The sequence below is a fragment of the Mchenga conophoros genome, linkage group LG20 (assembly GCF_057382185.1).
Source record: "Mchenga conophoros isolate Kocher_MC1m ecotype Shallow Benthic linkage group LG20, M_conophoros_male_GT1.1, whole genome shotgun sequence".
In the NCBI taxonomy this organism is placed as follows: Eukaryota; Metazoa; Chordata; class Actinopteri; order Cichliformes; family Cichlidae; genus Mchenga; species Mchenga conophoros.
In genome coordinates this window covers 10,958,522-10,981,309 of record NC_140545.1, presented here as the reverse complement: position 1 = coordinate 10,981,309, position 22,788 = coordinate 10,958,522, and the positions used below count along the sequence as shown (strand labels likewise).

Here is a 22,788-nt window from a genome sequence, read left to right as displayed (position 1 = left end):
GAGCTGCGTTTAGGTTATTTATATTTTGTTGCCTTTGGGGCCCCTTTAGTACCATGGGAAATGGGATACTCGGGGAGTTTACTTAATAGTATCAGACTGTAGCGTGTACACATTTAAAGCTACTGAGTCTGTAGCTCTCGGTGTCCAGAGCAGTACTGGGCTCTCTCTATGTGTCTGGCAGGCAGCGGGTCCCTCCCCCTCCTCCCTTCTCTCCGCTTTGCTGCCTCGCTCGCTCTCAGCTGCTGCTGCTGCTGTGACTGCGCTCACTCCGTCTGGCTCTCTGCTTGTTGTTTGGTACTTTTGGTGAACTTTTCTTCCAGTGTTTCGCAACAGTGCTCTGCGAGGTTTTCGGGAAAAACTTCCTAATGCAAAAATGGACTGAAGCAACGACCCGACAAAGTGCGGATACATAGGGGGAGAAAAAAAGGAGAGTATTTCTGTAGAGAGCGACCTTTCTGAGGGTTGAGTTACCGTCATGGAAGAGGACGACGGGCATCAGGAAAACTGTATCCCCGCAGCCAAGGACTCGGACCGACAGCAGCGGCTGAGGCTGTGTGTTTTAAATGAAATACTGAACACCGAGAGGGATTATGTTCGGACGTTGCTTTTCCTCCAGTCGGTAAGTTTGACATCCTCTCGCAAGTGTGTCTCCCGTACACTGGCAGAACATGATGCCAAACTCCAGTTACAAATCTGTATATTAGCGGAGGTTTTTTATTTGTTTCCGAATGCACGCTCATCTCGTGTGTTCTAGATGTTTTTCCAATCCCCGGACTACTCTTTTTAAATCGGCATACACAGAAAAAGATTAAGAAGCAGCCTTTGCAAGGAAAAAACAAAAGCAAAAAGCAATCCACCCCAAAGATCTAATCTGATCTAACCTGTCAGATTAAACCACAATAAATTTGCATTCAGTTTGGCGTGATTCTGTGTCCACACGGGCTGCTTGAACCTTTACTTCAGCGCTGTCTGTGAACGCTTCTTCTGTAGGAACGGGCTTGGGACGCGCAGTTGCCGTTTGCTGCTGTTTGCGGGGCTTTTAATTGCGACGCAGACTGACAGCTTTGTAAAAGATCTGCGTGCATCTGAGGCTACTGTTATCAATGAAAACTTTTGAGATGTTAAAACGTGTTTCTTGGGACGTCTGCGGGGACTCATACATATTTAGTGTTTTGAGGAGGGTGGTGGTGTTATTCTCACCTTTCCATTGTGTGTTAAAGCTCAAGCTTGAAACAAACAAAGGAAAGGAGAGCCCAGTTCGCACATGCATTTTTTTAAATACAAATAAATAGGTATTCAGGAATATCACACCCTGTCACGCCTCCTTTTTTCAGACAGCGATAAGAAACCGTTTGCTTATTCGCTCTTTGTATATCAGCTACCTCATGAATGAACGTCCTGGTAATTTTGCATGCTCCATTCAGCCGCCGAGCACAGCGCGAGTATAGATGGCACCCACCTGCAGGGGGACTATTCAATTTGTTACTTCCCCTTGTCATTTTCCGTTGGCCTTTCCTCCCCTCATCCCCGCCTTGTCATCTCTGGTAATTGTACAGTGCAGGTGGCTCCTGCCTCCAGCTGAGACTCATAACCACAGCGTGGTTAACTCCACCTCGCTGCATTTAATGTGATGACTATAATGTGACCTTACTTATTTTTCTTTTATATACAATGGCTTATTTGTCTGCTTCAGGGAAATTCCCACTGTCGTTGCCCCTTGCACATAAAGGTCAGGACAACTACGTCTATCTTTCTTTTGCACCCTGCCGACTCGATGGCAGACTTTGATTCTCATCATTTTCACTTTGCCTTTAAAAACAGTTTATGGTGATATTGCGTTTCCTGGTGGGGTTTTTTTTTTCTCAACATTTCAACATATGACGCATTTTTGCTAAACAATGTCACGGTTCCCTCTTTCCTCTCTGCTGTCACGTGTTGAACTTCCTCAAAGTTCTTGAGGTGACCGGTGCAGAAGGCTCACCGCACCGCCGTGTCATGCCATTCGTGGTGCATGGCATTTTCAGAGTTATACCTACGTAATATAACTTCACTGTTCCGTATCCAGCTCAACAGTGGACTCAATTGAGGCTTATCTTCTGTTGCAAGGTGGCAAAGGGACATTCTTTGACCTCCCTCCACTCTCACCACGCACAATGGTAATGATGAAGTCTCAAAGGTTTATCAGGGACGTCTGAACATCAAAACTGTCAGTGCTTCGTGCTCTTCGCCATACCCCGACCTATCATCACGTGAACTGGGAGTCTTTTGATTTAAGCCACATGGTGTTTAGCCTGAGGCAAGTGATATGGTCTGGCTTGTGTGATGTAATGTTATTGCCAGGGTCTTTTCATAGAATAGTCTCTATGCCCATTTCATGAGCCAATGAGATTTTGTTTTAAAAGTAAATACTACCATTTGGCAACTACTCAATACAATCCAGCATCTTTTAAAAAAAAAAAAATTTTTTTAAATGCCAATCATATCCAGCGATGTTCTGTGCTGCAGAAACTGACAGGTTGGTTATTTGTATCATCTTGTTAACAAGTGTTTCTTTGGATTGGAATGCATGTCTGTGAATGCCTTCGTTAACAGTCATCTTCACGTGTGCACTAAAGAGGCCTGATGGCAAAACACACTGCTCCCCATTAACCTACATGTGACACTGTCCACTGAATTTTCACCTGGGGGGGTGGATGGGTGATGAGGTGCTTACACTGCTAAAGGCAAACATGAGGATCCAGAACAAAACGAGAAAAGAAGCCTTGCTCTCCACCACCTCCTCCATGGCCAATCCTTTGCGAATCCCCCCCTCCACCACCCAGTGTTTTCTGTCCAGGGTCCAGCTCGGCAGAAAACCCTCAGTGAGAACCCTTGCTGGGAGCCAAGGCTATGTCACCATGCAGCTCACTGTGGTGTTGATAAGGAAAAGTCTGGCTGTGGGAGCTCAGAACATATGTTTCAGTAAAGGTGTGGGCAGATAGTTTGGGGATGCGTACGCCCCATAGTGTAAAAAAAAAAAAAAAAAAGGCTGAGATGGGCAGCCTATTTAAATAAAATGGTAATAAGTAGGATTTTTGTTCAGCTTCTCAGCTTTTTCTCACCCTTCCTCATTGCTTAGATAACTCCCACATTTCCCAGAATGCAGCTCATTTCACAGTGCATTGAATACTAATGCATTTTGCTGTGTAATGAAAAGTGAATTTTGCCTGTGACTAGAACACAGCACAGTTTACGCTTGAACAGCTTTCAAGTCCAGGCATGCTATTGTCACACCACGTGTATTGAATGCAATTGCCACTTTATTTAGTTTTGATTGTGTGAAACTCGCACTAAGATGCGAATAATCTTAACCCCGTGAAGTCTATCTACCCCCCACCCCTTAACCATATTCCCCTAGAAATAGATTAGTTCCCCTCTGAATGTAGCGTTTGGATTACTTCTCATCATCAGTTATGACTTACTTAATTTTTCAGTGTACTGATTCTTTTTATGCATGTCAGCTTCTCTCTTATCTGTAACCGCTCGCGCTATGATATTGTTTTCTGGTCTTGTTGAGGGTTTGATAGTACAGTAGCTGTTGACCATCTTCATCATCTGCATTGCCTTATCATTGATTTATTTTCCACCTCCCTTTATGCACTTTAAAAACCCAGTGGGAAAAAAAGCCCTTAGCAGAGCAGCTTCTCAGCTGCAATGATTGCAATGACACACACACACAAAAAGAGATGGTTATCCGGCTTTGGCACCTCAGCCATTCTGCATGTCACTCATCCCTTGGCAATTACCAGCGCCAACAAGCTCATCCAATGTGCTGTAGGGAAGCGTGTGGGGATAGTGGTGAGGACAAGAGGTGAGAAGGGGGTTGGGGGTGTGTGAAAAGAGGGATTAGAGGATTCATTTTTCCTCCCTCACTGTTATCGCAGCAAATCTCTAAATCTATTAACTCTTTGAGCAGATCGGAAGCTGTCACATTTAACAAGCTGCTTCCTTTTTACAAAGATTGCTGTGCTCTTCAAGCTTTTGTCGCGATGCGTTCCCTTGTTTGTTTGTGTGAAACAATCACATCCTAGCTCGATAGATTTATGGGAATTTTCTTCAGGGTATGGTTTAATCTGCGCAGCTGGATTTTCCCAGCCGTGATGCACCAAAATACTAGGCTATCTGTGATAGGAATGTGGTCGGTGGCATCATACCTGCTAGATGTGAGGGATTTTCCTTGAATGCCATGAATATGATTGGTTGTCATTTAGGACTGTTTTTCTTTTTTGACCAGGCTGACCCATGTCTCGGTGAATCCTGGAAATGAGTGGCCGATAGTTTTTTTTTTTTCTTGGCTTGTGACCTTCCTTCGTAATTCTGAAAAGTGAGTGATGGAAAAGAGTCGAGTGACCGCAGAGGTCCTGTCAGTGCTGCGGGATAATAGGAAACATCTGGAAGGACTGTGACCTTTACTTTGGGCCACACACAAGTGAGAGTACTCATCCGATGCTAACCTGCGCTGCCATGAAGAAGTGAAATTGTGTTTTGATGCTAGACACCTCTTTGGCTGTAGCTGAGCAAACAGGATGACACGGGTATACACATCTTAGTGCTCACAAAGGTAAACATGCAGATAGACAGCTCCAAGCTTCCCCCCTGCAAGCACAAGCCTGTGTCTACCTTTTTCCTACTTTCCTATATAATGTCCATTCATATTCCTATTCCCCACCTTTTTTTGTCCGGTCCATCTTTCTCTCTCTCGTTCGCTGTTCCTCCTTAGTTGTAAAGACCAGCATCGGATTTCTCTGGGCTTGGGCGTATAAATAGCTTAAGATTCTAGCTCTCGTCGTAGCCACAACGCTGGTGGTTTCAGTTCACTGCAGCCTTTAGCTGAAGTCACACACACTCCACATATATGAGTGAGGGCATTGGGGGGCAGCCTGTGGAGACTGAACAGCAGGTAGAACAGTTACTGTGGCAGACTGCTGGGACTTTTTGAGGGTTTTTAGTATTGTTGGGCTTTAAAAGTTAAAAGCCCTGCTGGACAAACTTGGGAGTGTAGACAGTCTTCTTAGAGTCTTCTCATACAGCATGTAACTTGTAGGTTAATCAAACCTGTAAATAGTCCTTGCCTCTGAATGCAGCTGAATAATCGGTACATGCTTTGCCTTTTGTGCTAACTGTACTTCAGTTCATTACATAAGCTGCAAATTTTCATATAAATAAGGTTTCAAGCTACTGCTGCTGTGCACCCATCAATCACAGTCTGGACAATTGGTACCTTGCAGCGCGGGTACTGTGCCAGACGAAATTATTGCAATGTCGGGGTGGTAAATGTCAGTTTCCAACTTAATCTCTGTGCTTTTTTTAGTCATGTGTTTTGATAAGCTATTTCTTTGAAGCATAAGACTGCAGCAGGAATTTAAAGTATTCAAGTTAACAAGTCTAAACCACTGTAACACCCAGAGGCATGATGCAAAAGCAAAGAAAAGCTTCCTTCTCTTTCCGAGAGATGCTTGCAGATTATCAGAAGAAATCCCTTTTTACTGTGTCCAAGAATTTTCTCTCTTAGTAGTAGCATTTTAAGAAGTGGAGCTATTCAGGAGTGTGTCCTTTCAAATCTGATTTCATCAGTTTGCATATCAATGTGTCCGATATCAGATCATGTAATGTCTGGTGAGAACTTGGACATTCACTGCTTTGTACCGGCTGGAAATGGTAAAACCGCGTATCTGGGGCACTGTGCTTTTTAACAGGCTGATATAAGATACAGCAGATGACATGGGCTGAATAGTAAAAGCAAGGCAATGTGACACCTCCAATGTTCTTCGAGATCACGTCGTAGTCTGGACGAAGTTGGCGCATGTACTCTCTTAGGGGAGACACCGGGTGCAGCGACTGTGCAGCGTGGTGAAAAGGTAGCAGGATGGACGGATGTCTGCAGAATGACTTCGCACAAGCTCTCCCTTGAGGGTTTGGTTTACAGAGCGAGGCAGCAGGATTACAATGTTTGTTTGCTTTTTTAAATACTACCAGATGTGGGTCTTCTTTCAGGAGGGGGTTAAAGGTCATTTGCCTAATAGAAAAATGCTGGACTAGTACATCTTCACACAAAACTTATTAAGGGTACTGACTGTGGCAAAGATATTTGGTAAATCATGGACAAGCTTACCAAGCCAGTTAGTTTTAATTATACAGACTAATATAACAAACTGCCATTTTGCCTCACAGGGCTTTAGAGTCACAGTACACAAATCTCTGCCTTTTTCATTTTTTATTACTTTCTGATCAACTAGAAATGTTGTGATCTGGCAAACTGAATATTGCTCTGTCCACCTGGTGAATCCCCATCTAAGGGTTATTCCTGTTTAACTTTGAATTGTTTTTAACTCTCCATTAACAATAAGGTTCTTTTTGATTGGCCAAATAGAGTTTACACAGTTATTTCAACCTCACGCCATTTCACCTACCTGGGGAAAGTTTCCATAAGCTACTGAAAACAGCAGCATTATCTTCTTGGTTGTGCAGTCACTACTTAATTTTAAGTCTGTTTCATACTTGTTAGAGACAGATATGCATACAAGAGAGGCTTATAGGCAGCTCGTAATGCATATGGTGTCATTGTTATGTAGCTGCTATGTTGTACAACCAGGACTTATTTCATAATGATCATTTTAAACCAGAAGCTTAGACACTGCACTCCTGCTTTCATATAAAGCGGCAGACAGTACAGATTGAGCATGTCAGCTGTATGTGATGGTCTGGTGTTGGAGTGAACACCCAGAACATCACAAGATTTTCTTTTCCAGCTAAATGCCACAGCTAAAAACAAAGAACATTTTCGCTGTTATCTTAAAATTGTTTTTGACACGACTCACTTAATTAATGAGCTTCGAGATAAACAATTTACCAACCAGCCAACTGGTGAGGCTCTTTGGCGTTTTCTGTTTTCAACCCCCCCGCTAGTCAAAGAAGCTCTGACAATGTTGTGGTAACTGTTCATGACAGCTGCTGACAAAATCTTGGACATTGTAGCTGAAGGGCTTTTATTTTGGCATTTGCGAGTTGTGGTGACATTTTTGCCAACTCACGTGGCTTTATAAAAGGCTTGAGTCATACATGCGGGTACCGTAAAGTTTTTGTTCTCATGTGCTGACAGGAAACCTTTTAAGAAAAATGTTTTGATATGGCACATTAACACGGTAAGTTTTCAATTTTCTATCCATCCTGCAGGGACTCTTCAGCTTCCAAGAGCTTTTGCAGGATAGATAGTGGTTTTTATTTATTTTCTTCTTTTTTTTTTAATTCACCAGACCTATTGTCTCTTTATCACAAAATTAAATGTGGCTCACTATTTAACTTGCTCTGCGGCTGAATATGGTGAATCAAAATCGACCTGCAAATATCACTTCTAGAAGTGGAAACTTACCTCGGCGTTTGCTGCATTTGTGGCTGCCAAAACGAGAAGTGAGATAGGATGTAGGTTTGTGCTTTCAGAGACTGAGAAGTACTTTTTTTTTCAGACAGGCAGGGCTTTGACTAGCTGCTGTCTGCCCGTTTAATGGCGTCCTCTATCAGGCTGGTAAATGCTGTTTAAGTCAGAACCAGCGAACAGTCTCTGTGATCTTCCCCCTTGCTTTGCCAAAGACCCATTATGGTGTAATGTAAGCCACTAATTTGTGTCTTTGCCACCATTCAATTTCCTCCCTCTCTGTCCCTATAACCTTGTTTATGTCTGCTCAGCTGCATGTTAGGTGTGGCAATCGTACTTTGGTTTAGCTTGGATGTGTACATGAAGGCAAGCTGCAATGTTCTCTTGGATACACACGTATGAATATCATGGAGTTTAGCTTGAGTGATCACCTGTGCTACATCAATTGGTTAGCCGGCAGCGTCACAGGTCACTGATGGCTCACTCAGCTTCATACTTGCCACACTCTGGTCCAGTCTGTGATACCCGTGTCTGTCGACCCCCCACCCCCCAAAAAAACAAAAAAACCAACCAAGTGTACAAATGTCCAGATGGCCTCTCCAATCTGGTCCATGATGTTATCTACTGATCAACACATGTCACCCCTCTACAGGAAAGCAACTTAGAAAAAAATTGTTGTGGATGTTCCCTTTAAAGACAGAATGTAATTTGAGCCATGTAGGCTACAGGTAGAGACATTTGTAATAGGTTTTGAGACGGCTGTAACATTCAGTGAAACAAATACACAGATGTTTCCATTTCCAGCATGTCGTCCAAGTATATAAGAATATACTGTAGTGAGAGTGGTAGAATTGATATTAAGCCTGAAAAATGTGTCCGATGCTGCCTAACGCATAAAGAACTGCACACATTGCAGTTTTTTTAGTCCACATTGCAGCAGATACATAAAACGAATACAAAAGGAGTCAAACATTTGCTGGTTTCATTTATGAATGATTATTAGGACCACAGGTCTCCTCTTGGAAGTTTTTTCTTTTGTAGTTGGGAGCAGCTTGTAAAACAAAACGTGCAAAGCAACTTTGTGCAATACTGGACAGAAATGTCAGCAAGCTCAGAAATGTAAATTGTAAAATTCTAGCAACTGTGGAACCTTTTTGAAAGTATAGTTTTGAAAGCCTAACATGCTTACTGAGACAGTCTCAACAATTTGTCATCTGAGGTGTCCAAAATACGTAGTCCGCATATTCATCGTGTGTCATCCATTCATTTGTACAGCAGGGTTGTGATGAATACCCAGTCTTAGACAGGAAGTATTCGGCCCAGCGCTTTCTGCCTGTCCTCTGTCGCGGAGGCACTGTGTCATCCCCCTGTCGTGTTTAGTTTCCGCCCATGTGAACAGCTCAAAGAGCCCTGAAGTTTAAAGTCCTTCAAAGCGGAAGTGAGCGAGATGGGGAGGGGGGGAAAAAAACTGGACGAGGCTCAAAGAAGACTTTGTATTTTGGTGATTGGCGCTGCCAAAAAGGCTTTCTCTTGGAAGACAGCAAGGCACTGGTTGGTGGGTGAAGGGGAGCTGAGGGAGTTTTTGGAGGGTTGGGGAAAGATGTGAATTACGGCCTGAGAGAAAAAGAATTCTCCTAAGGTTTGCTGGGGTCCCTCATTATGGCAACGCCACGGGCCATTCTCTGGCTCTGCTGCACCCAGGCCACAAAGAGGGGATTTCTTCATTTATTTATTCAATTTCATGCCATGTCGACCCCTAAATGGCCCCATTCCCTCTCCAAAATGCCCCGTCTCCCTTTGTGACTAGCCACTCCAATCCTCTTTCCAAAAAAGAGAGATCCTTAATGGGTGCATTGTTTTAAGCTTGTTGTTGTTTTCTCTTGGATGAGAAGGGGTAGAAAGCTTGAGGCTGGTGACCTGAGAACTCGCTTAGAAAATGCCTGAATCTGTGGATCTGTGGTTCTGTTTGAGGTTTGCTTCAGTAGGTGTGGGAACCACAGCGAATTGAAAAGAGGCTCCGAGGGCCTGCTAGAAAAACCTTGACAAGTGTTCAAGCTTGTTCTTGATATACGGGGTCTCTTGTGAGATATCTGAATTGAGTGAGATGGCCCAGCATTGTTGCTGAATGCTGATGTAGCCGTGGGTAGGCAGAAAAAATGCCCTAGTTCTGTTCCCATTAACACTATTGGCCCTTTCATCATGGAGAGAAATAATGATTATCTTCTCAAAGAAGATAATCAAGTTTGATATTTACAGTAAAGCAACAATGTGCTTAGGACAGCACAGTCTGATTGGATTTCTAATAGCAAGTCTAACACACTCCAAACTCTGCTTGTTGAAAGGATTTAATCCAGACAAATGGCTAAGGAAACATTTGACATGTACATTATGTAACCATTATACCACGTTGTTATTGATTTCCTATACATTCATATTTGCACTTGCTGTTATGAGAAATGGGATGCATACATGGTGATGGCAGCAAAACAAATGCTAATATCCCTCGTCACTTCTCACACATATTGCTGTTTAGTATGAAACCTGTTAAAGCATTGATGTCATTGTCTAACAGGTCCAAGCTAAGTATGTGTGCTCACTAGGTTTTGTTTAACTACAGAAAACGACCTAAAGTATTTATCCAGCCTTGACGAGAATTCGTTTGACTGACAGCGCTTTACTTTTCTTTTCTTTTCTGTATAAACTTTCACCTCAGCTTCTAATATGGCAGCTGAGATCTACGCGCACAAGTTTGCCGTTCTACGGTCCTTGGTTATTACAGATAACAATTGGCCGCTGCTAAGTGTCGAGCTTGAAAACAACCTCAGCCGCACACTGTGAGTGACCCTTAACATCCTGTGCTCGTGGCTGCTAACTTCGACTCCGTATGCGTGGTCGCCTCCCATGTTGCAACATGACCTAGTTTGACACTTGTTACATTACTTCTTGATATTTTCATTTTGGCTTCATACATTCATTGGTGAAAGGAAATGTGAAATGTGAAAGGGTAAATAAAATATTTTTTTTTTTTATATCAGTGGCGTGTTTTATTAGTTCTTTTTAATATGTAGGATTCTTTGCCAACAAGAAGGCTTTCACCTAAAAACAGATAAATAGGAGATGAGTCATGTTTCATAGTTTGCTTTAGCAGCAGGTAGAAAGCTGCGTTGAGAAGCAGACAAAGCAGACGTGAAGGCAGCAGGCATCTTACTAACTGTCCACTGGAGCGAAAACATAGCCTCCACCAACATATGGTCCATCTGCATCTTCACACCTTACTGTCTGGCCCTTCTTCGCTCTGATAAACCTCAGCATCTAGCAACACCCACCACCCAATCAAACCCACAATGACACTTTGGCTGTCAGTCACAAATGAATGCTGCCTTATGCCTTGCATGACAAGAGACATAAGCATTTGGTATGATTGCACTATTTTGGGTTTAAGGCGATGACAAGCTGTAAACCTGAAGCTTCTGCAGTGTGTGTGTCCGTTAAAAATGAAAATGACCTAAAGCTTATAGTTTTCCATTTCAGTCCATTCATTTTTATCCACACCAATAAATAACATTAACTTCCATTCGCCTTTGCAGCATAGCTAAAAAAAATCTGCAATTCCTTAGTCTTGAGAGCACGGTGTGATTTATTTCTTTGTTACAGCTTGGTTGCACGCTAGCACAAAGTTGTCAGACTTTACTTAGAACAGCTGAGTTAGTGGCCTTCAAACATGTCGTATACTTCCTTTTCACAAAAGCCACACTTCCTGTCCAGAAATGGCATCTGCTGCTTTTGTGTCGAGAGGAGCTGCTTCATTCTGCCGACGTGTTTGTTTTCCTTTCTCGCCTGACTTGAGCCGCCTATGTTCTCGAGAAGAAAACGAAATTCTTGTCGTCGAATTTGAGCGTCAAAAAAAGACAAAGAAAAGCACTGGCCTTTGTTCTGTGCCATTGCTCTGTTTTCACTTCCTGTTTGCATGTCACACAGTCGCGCAGAGGCATGCGTGTGCACTTCTTCTGTTGCAGTTTGGGATTTTTTAACTTGTCTTCAGTTTTTCTTGCACACACTTTTTTTTCCCAATAAACAGAAAAACAGAAAGAAACGAGTGACTCAGTTTGGTGGGATCCCCCAAACTTACTTCAACCTGCTCACACGCTGCTTGAAAAAGTGGCACATTTGACAGCATTCATGCAATTTGTGGGAGAAAGTGATGCATGTATATCCATGAACTGTACATAAACTGTCTGGCACCATCATATTTTTTTGAGTGATATTGGAGTGATATAGACAGACACTATGAAGTTGCACTTTCCAGTGCCATCACAGCCATCCACACTAAAGTACCCACTACTGCTGTGTCTAGAAGTGTATTTGACTGAAAATCTTGCTTATATCATGTACACCAGATAAGTGAATTCAGAGGTGTGGGTGTGGGGTTGGGAAAATGCTAACAAAAAGCTGGTTTGCAATGTTTTAAGCTAGCAGACATATTTCTAGGGGAAAAAAGACTCTTGTCATTGTTATATTTAAAGCTTGCTTTTAAGGTCTTTTTCTACATGTGAAAAATAAAGGTTTAACAGGCCTCTGTGCAGTGCTTTAAAAAACTAAATGTAACCCATGATTTGATAGCTTGTAGATGTGCCTTTAGCAGCAATAACTTGCAATAACAAGCAATCTGCCCTACTTTTCTATACAAGATTGCTTCACTTGATTGAGGTTTGATGGCATTAATTTATACACAGCTCTCATAGGGTCCTGCCACACAATTTCAGTTGTATATAGTCAACTGCAATGTCCTTATGTCCTGTGGCTGCAAAATCCTCACCCCTCCACCACCGTGCTTGACGCTTGATATGCTTTGTTTGGATTTCATTGCTGTGCATTATGACTTAACATCTCCACTTTGCCCTCATTTGTCCGAAAGACATTGTTCCAGAAGTTTTGTGGTTTGTTTGTTTATTTGTAAACCTAAGCCATGCTGCTATGTTCTTTTTACAGAAAAGTGACTTTCTCCAAGCATGCCATACTTGTTTATCTGTTTTCTAATTGTACTGTCATTAACTTTCACATTTAATGTGCTAACTGAGGCCTTTAGAGTCTCTTGTTTTATTTTTTTCTGGCTTCTCTGAGCAGTGCACAGTCTGACCTTGAGGTGAATTTGTTGGGATGTCCATTCCTACCACATTGTGGTATTGTGTTAGCACATACCTGAAAGAAGTGCGTTTGTTTAGCAGCACCTGGCAGCTACATACTCTCTTACTTCCTATGAAAGCAGCAAGGATGTACTTGGGTTTTTCACAAAGTTGCGAACAGCGATGTGAAAACTTTATCACACGACTGTATTTGGTTTCTCTCATTGTGCAGCTAATTAATAAAGCTTTCGTTTGACTCTCACTATTTAAATTCCAAAGCAATAAACATAACTGTCATGCTTGAACTACAGCGGCTCTTTTCGATCCCTGTAAAGAGTCACAGCTAAGAAATTTTAATAATAGCTGACATTTTCCTGTGTATTGCTCTCATCATTGTGAGTTTCAACCCCAGTGAGTTTCTCTAAGTACTTTCAGAAGCAGTGTGGGCTTTTGAGGCCCAATAGGGAGAAAAAACCCCAAAAAGAGTTTTTAATAATGATTGAGCAATAGTAAAGAAAACTTGAGCAATATAATAAGAGACGCTGCAAAGTTTGCATAACAGCAGTGTGGATTTTTAAATGTCTAACTGCCAAGAATTTCATATATATGTAAAAAAAAAATAATCAAAAAAACAAAGATGTGTTCACAGTGTGATGATACACTTTGAGAATGACTTTCAACTACTTCCTGTATGGAGGATGTTGGAGTTTCCAGTATATATCATAATGAAATGTCAGTGGGTACAATGCTGCATCAGTGTGCTTGGCAGCTACTTTGTGGTTTGCCAAGGAGCTTCTGGTTGTGTTACTTGTCTCCTGTGGGATTGCATCACGAGCAGCTTTCCCTTACTGCCGTTCACCCCTGTGGCATCATGTGCAATATTCTCGCTGTGCTCTGTGCTGCAGCTGAGCCCTCCTCCGAGCCAGTCTGACTCAGTGTTATGAGTCCAGAAGTATCACAAAACTGAGTCTGTGTCCCATATGACCAACTATTATTAACACACTGATTGATATCGTTGCTATTTTTAGGTATTGAAGCGTAAGAAGGTGCGCCATCTAATCTACACAGGAAAACCAGTGCGGGGGAGGCTACACTGCACTCCCTCTTTTCATCCCCCTACTGTTTTTGATTTGTTGGCGAGCTTTTGAAACACCGTCATGTCCTTTTCCATCTCTATCAAATTCATAGTGAACTGACTCAGATTTCTGACATCTAAACACAGACTTGTCAGCCCGAGCCAGTGCAGGCAGGGTTATTGTTGTTGTTCATCAGTCAAGCAAATATTATTTATCAATGTCTGATCCTCCACTAAACAGGATTACACAGACACACACATGCCTCGCCTTGCTGATGATGACGTGCTGATGTCAGAGGAGAGACAGATAAGGTCACCTGAGATGGAGATGGCGATATGAAAGTAAACAAGGACCATCAGACGCATCTTGCCGTCTCTGAGTTTGGTAATTAAGCAGTAATGAGCACAACAACTGCACACAGTGGTGTAGAGTAGAATTACAGTGTTCGTAAACAACTGGCTTAACTGCGTTCTGTGGAAAGAGCGGGTCTCGTCAATATACGTATCGTATTTCCAGTTTGTGTGCATGTGCGTAATGCTCTGAGATATTGTCCTCTCTATGCAAATCGTGCATGATTTGTAATATGCTGAGAGCCTTCTAAAAGTGCAGTCACATCTGCTTATTTTACGGTAGGAGAAATATTGGATCTTTCACAGTGACAAAGCCAATAACATTCATAACTTGTCATACATCAAGTTATTTCGATTGCAGAGGAAGTTGAAACAAATGATGTCAGAGTATCTCTAACTTCTGCTTGAGCGTGACTGGCAGGAAGTTACAGTCTCTGGTGGTCATTAGTGGAAAGGCCCAATAAATAGTCAAATATGAAAATAAGCCCAGACTGTGGTTTGTCCAATTATGATACTTGGCTGTTTGTGCACAATGAACTGCTGTCCATCAGATGTCAACACATTTCCAATTACACCCATAGTACCTTTCTCTGGGGCAATTTCCTGTTTCTGATTTCAATCACGCGCTGAAAAAAATCACTGTACAAACTGCGTAAAAGTCTCAGTTTGAGTAAACTTGGACATGCTTGGGGTGCATGCTCAGTTTATGCTCTGCACTGTCCTGTATTCTGGCTTCCTTGTAGCCTGCCTTAGTCATGATGGTGGACGGAGAGAGACAATTTTCTCTCCAAATAAACCTGTCTTCTTTTGTGATGGAACAATGAAGACAGCCAATACAACTCTGGGGGAGACTGTCCTTGTTGGGGTTAGACTTTGACTGAAAGGAATTCTTTGTTCCTTCTTCCTACCATCCTCCCTGCTGATTCCTGTCTCACCACATCTGTGTGGCACATTTGTTAAAGGAGTGATTCCTGCCTGGATGGTAGCTGTCACAGAGGAATACATGAATAACAGATACTTTACACCTCACCGTCTCCTCCACCATTGTCCCCTTGCTCGTTGTTGTTTGTTCTGTTTTCACCCTTTGCCTCCTTGGCTCTTTTCTTCACCCGCCACACCCTCACTCAGCGCTAACCCTGTCTGAAAGCGACTGAGGAAAAGCTCTGTTTCCTGCCTGTCTCGTATCCTCTGCTGGGGAGCAATCACTCACTTGAGTGACTCCTACAGTGTGGACACGGTACAAGCTGCCATATGGGAGATTTAATTAGTGTATGCCTCAAGCACAATCAGCTCCCTCCCAAAAAAACAAAACAAAAAAACAGTCGAGAACATGACAACTACCGCTTCCCTTTAATACTGGTCTTAATTAGCGAGGTCACAGCTCACTGCTGAGGAGCCGTGCTTTCTATTTTTGGTACGACTTACGTAAAAGCTAGTAAAGAGAGGCAGAAACAGAAAAAAAAGGCAGAGGAAATTATAAAATTGCTGCCTGACTGCTTGGTTGGCTGGGTTCTGTCTTTAGAGCAAACGTCTGATTAGGAGTGTCAGTCTTTAATTATGGGAAGTGACTTTCTGTAACTGGTGCTATGTGGAACTGCAGGGAGCGTGAAAAGGTTTTCTATAAATGACACACTTCACCTAAATTACAAAAACTGATCCTGTTACTTAACATATGTAGTTATTTAGGCAGTTTGTGTTACAAAGGTGTCATTAGGTTTCATAGGGACTATTTTCTTTAGTGGAGCATGTTCAACCTGACAACTCTAGCGTCGGATTGCACCTAATGCTGAATGTTTAATGCATTTTGAGTACTGAGCATCAAAAGCAGCCCATATTCAGTGCTGGTGGTCAGGTTATTAGAGATTTTATAGGGAAAGTCTTTTGTGTCTTTAGTCGATATTTTGCTGTAGCTAAAATCTTTTTTCCCCTTGGTTATGCATTTAGATCGTAGACATATTTTGCTAAGGGGGTGATATTAAAGCAAAGTGTTATACAATTCTATACCAGATAAGCTAAAATGCATTTAGCAACCAATCCTCAGTTTAATCCCTGCAAAAGCCAGAGATGCTGTGTTTTCCTCCTCTCTATCTGTGTTTGCTGTCTATCTTTAACCATAACTTTGGATGGAAGAAAGTATTGCTTTGCAACCTGCAATGAAACATTTACTGCATTGGCATTTGGCACTGTTAGTGATAATGTCCTATAACCTTTTTTACTAGAATCATGCATTATTTATTGATCCATTGTGCTCGTCTTGGGGCGACACTGGATCTCACAACTTGAACCATAAAGCAAACACGTAGAAGCGGCACCTTTTAACATGACATTGTTGGCATGCATAAGGATCATGGTGTCATACTTTTGTACCAAAAGTATCGGGTGAAGGCTTTTCTTTTTTAGAGCAGTAGTCTCACTTAACCCAGGACTTCTTTGTAACGCCCTTGATTCACATGGAAAGCTATCAATTTCTAAATCTGAGGCAATGAAATGCAGGCAGACACAACAGCAGGAGCCGGGTTGATGAAGTAGGCTTCGGGATAGAGTTTTATTCGTCGGTGCGGGGATGCATATCTCCTTTCTGATATCCCAGTATTGGCGTCTGAAGGGCAGTCAGACTGAGGCAGGTTAAGCCTGTCAGACACAGGGCAATAGACAGAGAAATAGGGAAGAGAGAATAAAAGAAACTGTTTGCAGATTCACTTCCCTTCTATTCACCATTTTTTTTCTTTTTTCCCCCCAAGTCAGGATCTGATTGGCAGGCACTAACACACACAAAAACTGAGCTGCACACGCAAGCAAAGCTCAACTTGACACGAGCCTTATTATGAGCCATGTTGGTGTAGCGCTGTGCGTAGACACTGCAACAGTGAAACAGTTCATTTTGGAGGATGTCTTACAGTTGAATGCTCAGGCGCTTTAGGATCCATACAGCGAGGCTTTAAGTGTAAAAGGAAAACACGTCTTGTCTTATTAGACCCAAGGGACAATGAAACAGCCCCAAAATGTCTGTTTGGTACCTGAAAAGACATTTTCACGAAGCATGTAAGAGTAAATGTGGTTTTCTGTTCAAAGGCTCGTGTGGTTATGTTAATGCAATGAATCTTTCTGCACTGTATCTGTTTCCTCAAAGCTAAGATCACCTATATCCTAAATTTAAAACAGTCCCAAGAGGGAAGCTGGACTTCCACTTCCAGACCACTTTTTGCATGCACAAGTGATGGTGCATGATTACCAAAACCTAAAGAGACTAACGATTTCCAGATATTCTCTTCCATTTTTATATATATTCATAGATGTACATTCGGGGTATCAAACATAAGGCCAGGAGGGCAGAATCTGTCTGACGAAGACTGTAAGCTGTTGAACTGGACAGCTTTGGAAAATGTAAAGGAGTGTTTAATTTAAGTTTTGCAACTTTTCCTGTTGATAAAGAACTTTTCTTAGTTTTTCTTAGTAAAGAACGTTTTTTAATAGCTACCCTGGTCTGACCCATTTAAGATCAACGATGTAAAATTATTTTGACATGTCTGATGAACATGCTTTAGCCGTCTGCCTTATTGACAGTAAAGTGTGGCGCATTGTTTTTAAACCCGTTTTGTGTTCGTTTCCTCTTCAGGCATTTCTGCACAGAATCAGACAAACTCCAGACGACCAACAGTGTCTCTCACCTGAACATGTCAAGGTATGGCCAGCTTTTTATTGCAAATATCAAAATGTCAGAAATCGTCCATGTGAAAATGCTAATTGGTCACTAATGTCTTTACTTTTCCCTCATCTCTGTGCTCCTCTGTGGTCTCCTCTTTGCTCTTTTCCTTCCCTTCTTCTCTATGTCCCCTCCCTTTACATCATCCTCTCATTTTATAGATTCTGTTTTCAAATATCGAGGACATCCTTAAGCTGCACCAGGGGGTGTTGTCTGCAGTGGAATACAGCCTGTTGCCTGAACCTCAGCCTCACCATGCACTGGGACATGTGTTCCTCCAGTTTGTAAGTGCAGGACACACAAAAAGATTCTCGTAAAACTGCACACTGTTACAGGCACAAGCTCGTAGGCATGCATATAGGAGAAGTTGGATGCCTGAATGCCTCTTCCATGCAGATACACACACATAAGCTCTTTTCATGGACTGCCCGTAACCACAGATGCAGGGAAAGCGTGCAAAGCCTTGTGTGGAAATACCCTTTAATGCTCTCTTTCTCACATGAAACACCCCTCCCATCTCCTGGACTCCCTATTCACCAATACACATTCTCTACCCCCACCCAACCCGTTGCGTTTTCCACCTTCACAGAACTGACCTGCATCCTGTCAGGCAAAAACAGTCTGTCTTCCTTCAGTTTCTCTACATCAGTCTTTGCTAACATCTCCTACTTTTTACCAATCCATCCCTCCATATTCTTCTCAACTCTGCAACCCCAGTACACAATCCTGCACCCCACCCACCCCGCTCCACTCAGTTTGAACTCATTTGGCCTGAGGAAACAAACAAAGAAGAGTCTGTGTCCGGGGAGGAAGAGATGGTGTGTCACTCAGAGAGGGGACAATGCTTCTGCTGGTAGCACTCAATCTCAGGCTTCTTCTCTGGGTCTCTGTTTGTGTCTCTCTGATAAACTATCTTGACTTTACTTTCACTGAGGCACTAAATACATCACCTAGGTATTCTATCAGGGCTCTGCTCCACCAGCTTACACGACAGTATCGCCAGAAGCAGAGTGACATTTTTTCCATCCAGCTGCAAAAATCCAGCTGCAGCCAGTATTTGGTGACTTTCCAAGGAGTAAACCCAACAATTAATAAATCCTGCCTTCACAGCAGATTTTGTGGCTGATAACTGTATTTAGACTCCAGTCTCTGTCCATACAACACACCAACTGTTTTTGGTGAAATCATCTCACAATCAGATCAGTTCAAAGTTCAACACAAAGTGCTCTATTGGGGTGATTGGGGGTACTCTGAGGTCTTTGAGATCTGATTATTTGATATTCTATAAGAGGGAGGAGAACGATTTTAAATTTGATTCTGGATTTAACAGGGAGCCAATGAAGAGACGCCAATATGGGAGAAATATGCTCTCTGTCAGTACTCTCACTCCAGCATTTTGGATCAACTGAAGGCTTTTCACTGAGTTTAACCACAACCTGATAATAATTAATTATAATCAGTTGCAATTGATCTGCCACCTGCTTGCAGTGTGGATGACATTTAATAACTTCTGCAGGAAGCTGCTGAAGTGGCTTATCAGAATATGTTCTCACACATGTGTGAGCTGTGACAGTCATTTGGTTTGTCAGACGGAGCGTGAGTGTGGGAAATTGATTAAAGGAGCTTATTGTTCTTTTTTAATTTCTCCATGGGCAGACTGATGTATATGCAGAGACTTTTTTAGCTCCCTCGGACTGAAGCACAGGAAAGGACAACTTTGCCGGGACATCATGATGTTTTGTGGTAACACTTTTCTGGACATTTTCAACACAGGGAGGACTGTAACCATATTTCATATTTGATAGCAAAGGGAATTTTTGCCCATCTGGAAGTTGTGCTAATTGTCTGTAAAGATTTGGACAGATGGGAGCTGCAGCTATACTAGTTGGTGAAGGGGAGTGGATAATTCGTGTTCAATGAAGAGATTAGACAGTTAATCTATAAATACTGGGGGGGAAAACTCACATTTTGAAACGGCTACCTGTTCTGCTCATTTATAGTGTAAGATTATAACATTATACATTATACAAATACAATGAAACAGGTATGAATAGCTAGAAAATGCACTTATTGAAAACCAGAGTGTTCGCTTCAAAGACGTATAACTCCATGCATTTTCTTGATTGCTAATGAAATCCACAAAGACTAAAGCCAAATGATTACAAAACAAAGATTTGCCCCAAAGCAAAATATGTTTTGAGCATTTCTAAGGTATTAGCAAGTGCCTCATTCATCATTTATACAGCATTACTCCTCCTAAGTATGCTGCTTATAAATACAGATGTTATTATGATTATTACTGTCAGTGAACTAGTAGCTGTACATAGTTATGCCATATATAGCAGTGATATCTGTACATGGTGCAACAATAGCAGATATCTGGATTTATAAATGACATACTGAGGAGTACTGAATTACTAATGCTTTGCGTTTTCTTGCTGTTGTTCCCGTTCATCTTTATTTAAACTCTCTGCATGTATTCGTGCGTGATAGTATTTGCCACTCTCTTTGTGTGTGCGTTTCTCTTGAAGCATTGAGCCACCCACACTCCACCTTTTCCTGCTGCATATCCATTACACCTCCCTCACCAAGCCACGACCTTTGTCTCCTTCAGCACTCACACCTCTCAGCCAATCGGCTGGCCCCGTCTGGCACCCTCCAGCCGTGGCCCTTGACCTCGATCAGAGGTCAACACCATGACTGGGATTTTATTAACCCCCCCGCATTGTTCCACAAGGAGGTCTGCCACTCACAGCTAGGGATGAAAAACTGGAAGATTCATTGCTTTTCAAAGTCAGATGTTGCCAAGATGGTTTGGAAGGCTTTAAAAGAAAGAAAAAGAATACTCTTTGATGTCGAATTAAATAAAAAATAAATCTCTTTAACCGAAACACTGATGTCATAAAATTGTGAATGAAATAAAACATTGTGCAGTTCTGACCAACTGTTATTTATCTTACTAACTAGAGGCTAACATGAATGTCTCCTTCCTCTTTTGACCAGACACACACACACACACACACACACACACACACACACACACACTTGTTAATCCCTTGTTTAAAGATCACGGTATTCTGAGAATTATTTAAACTGTGCAGAGGTGAAAAAGTGACTCATGTCAGAGGAGAAATCAGAGACGTCAATATTTGCTCTATTTCAGGGAATGTATATGCGAGTGCTGTGCAAGAAGCAACAGTCGTGTCATTATGCATGCTCTGACCTCGCTGAACTACACCCATTCTGCTTTGACTCAATGTGATTCCTCAGTGTGTGTGATGCTACTCTCTCATTTAGTCTCCAGAATAACATTCCAGGGATGAAGGATTTGAATAAAGACTTATGTTTATCAAAGGAACACCCAAAATCTTTGCGCTATTCTGGGCACAAGTGATGTTTTTCAGTCTTTTGGAGTAGAAATTAAAGCGTCACATTTTGGCGCCGGTTTAGGCTTATAAGCTACTTTACAGGTACCTGAATCGACTATGTTGTTGTCATCTGAGGAAAGGAAATACCTGAGAGTTTGCCTCAGTTAGAAGCATAGTTGGAGTTGCACAGAGGCATGCAGAAGGGTTGAGCAGAAGGGTTTCATTGCACATAGCAATGAGAGCAAAAATAGTTATATATTGCAAACTTATATAGTGGCTTCCCTAACACCACCTTCAGATTGCTAATTATTCTGTTCTATATTCTTTACCTGGCAGCAGACCAGCAGAATTCATATTGTGCTCATGTTACAGGTATTGAAGGAAAGCCTTTGGATGTTTTAAGTTGGTGGTTAGGGTCATGCTGCTACTTTTCCTATGCTTAAACTCTTAAATTTTATGCTGTTCACGTTTCAATCGGACAATTTATGAAGCCTAACACGACGTATGTATATTTTTGGAGAACAAAACATTGTTGAACATTTTGAACAATGCTGAGTTAGTTTTAGGATGTACTCACACAGCGTGTTTAATCCCCCAAATCCAGTTTGTTTGACCGTTGTGGGCTTGAAAAAGCGAGCTAAGGAACAGTTCAGTTGATCTTGTTGGACTTAATGCCCAAGCACAGAACATGAAAGGCCGCTTCAGCACAGCCCAACTGAAAATCAGTGTATCAGATAACTGATAAATCTACAAGGCAAGCAAGATTTGCCAAATAGTACGCCGCAAAGCAAACAGAATCACGAACTCCCATTGTGCTGCGCAAAGCGATTCGATTTTGATTCAACAAAAATCATCACATTGTGAAGAAATTCATGTGAGAGTGAGGATGGGAGGGATGATGCTCATATGCTCAGATTTGACAGAGTGTAGTTGTTGTGGGGGGGCAGGCTCTGCAAGCAAATGGGCACAGTCTTATAGTTTTATGATGATGTGAGTTCAGACTTTGATACTGTTTTAATGCCACAGCTGCTTCCTGTTTAAAAGGCAGGGGGTTGTCTGATTGGGGTTTTCTCTCTATTATTGATTACTTCTCTGTATTAAAGCACCTTGAGGAGACTTTTATAATGATCTTGCTCTGTATAAATAACATTGAATTGAATTTGCATAGAGGTTGGAGTTAGGATGTACATCCCAAGCAGCTCAGAAGCTATAACCGTACGTTATCCACAAGATGCAGTGACTCTACGATGCTCTGATCACTGCTTTATAGCAATCTAGAACACATCGCCTTATCTGAGTAACTAAAGGAAAAAAAAAACATTGAGAAGGCCAAAACAGGAGTAAATTCAGTCACTGCTCTTTGGTGTGTGAGTGTTTATCATTACTGTTGTGCTGTTTCAGTGTTAATTCAGTTAATTAACTCGAGGCATTGCTTTCCCCGTGGGCTTTTTGTACAACCCAGTTGATTTTAATTCTATCCTGTCATGATTAGAACTCTTGGCATGTGTAGTAGAGTTAGTAGCAATAGTAATAGCCCTTGTTACTGTGCCACTGTTGAATACAGTATGTGTGAACAAGCACACCAAAAGGATTTCTTGAGCTGCGTGCTGTATTAAGTCAGTTTGACAGAATCTGGGGTTTCACACCATATGCCAACCCAGCTGCTGCTCCCAGTAGTACAGTTCTCCCCTGCAAAAAGTGGCTTTGGGTGTGTTTGTGGTCCTCCCTGTGTGGTTAAAAGATCCCCACCGTTTACA

At 42.1% G+C, this 22,788-nt stretch overlaps 1 protein-coding gene across 2 annotated transcripts in view; it reads left to right on the top strand.

The window, feature by feature from the left end:
- The first annotated feature begins 246 nt into the window (after nt 1-246).
- prex1 (phosphatidylinositol-3,4,5-trisphosphate-dependent Rac exchange factor 1) overlaps nt 247-22,788 on the top strand; it is a 77,166-nt gene continuing 54,624 nt past the window's right edge. For both annotated transcript variants that reach the window (XM_085259576.1, XM_085259575.1), the window contains exons 1-3: nt 247-619; nt 17,577-17,642; nt 17,825-17,947. In XM_085259576.1, the coding sequence (XP_085115702.1) occupies nt 476-619; nt 17,577-17,642; nt 17,825-17,947 (333 nt within the window). In that variant the 5' untranslated portion in view covers nt 247-475. The remainder of the gene's footprint in view (nt 620-17,576; nt 17,643-17,824; nt 17,948-22,788) is intronic.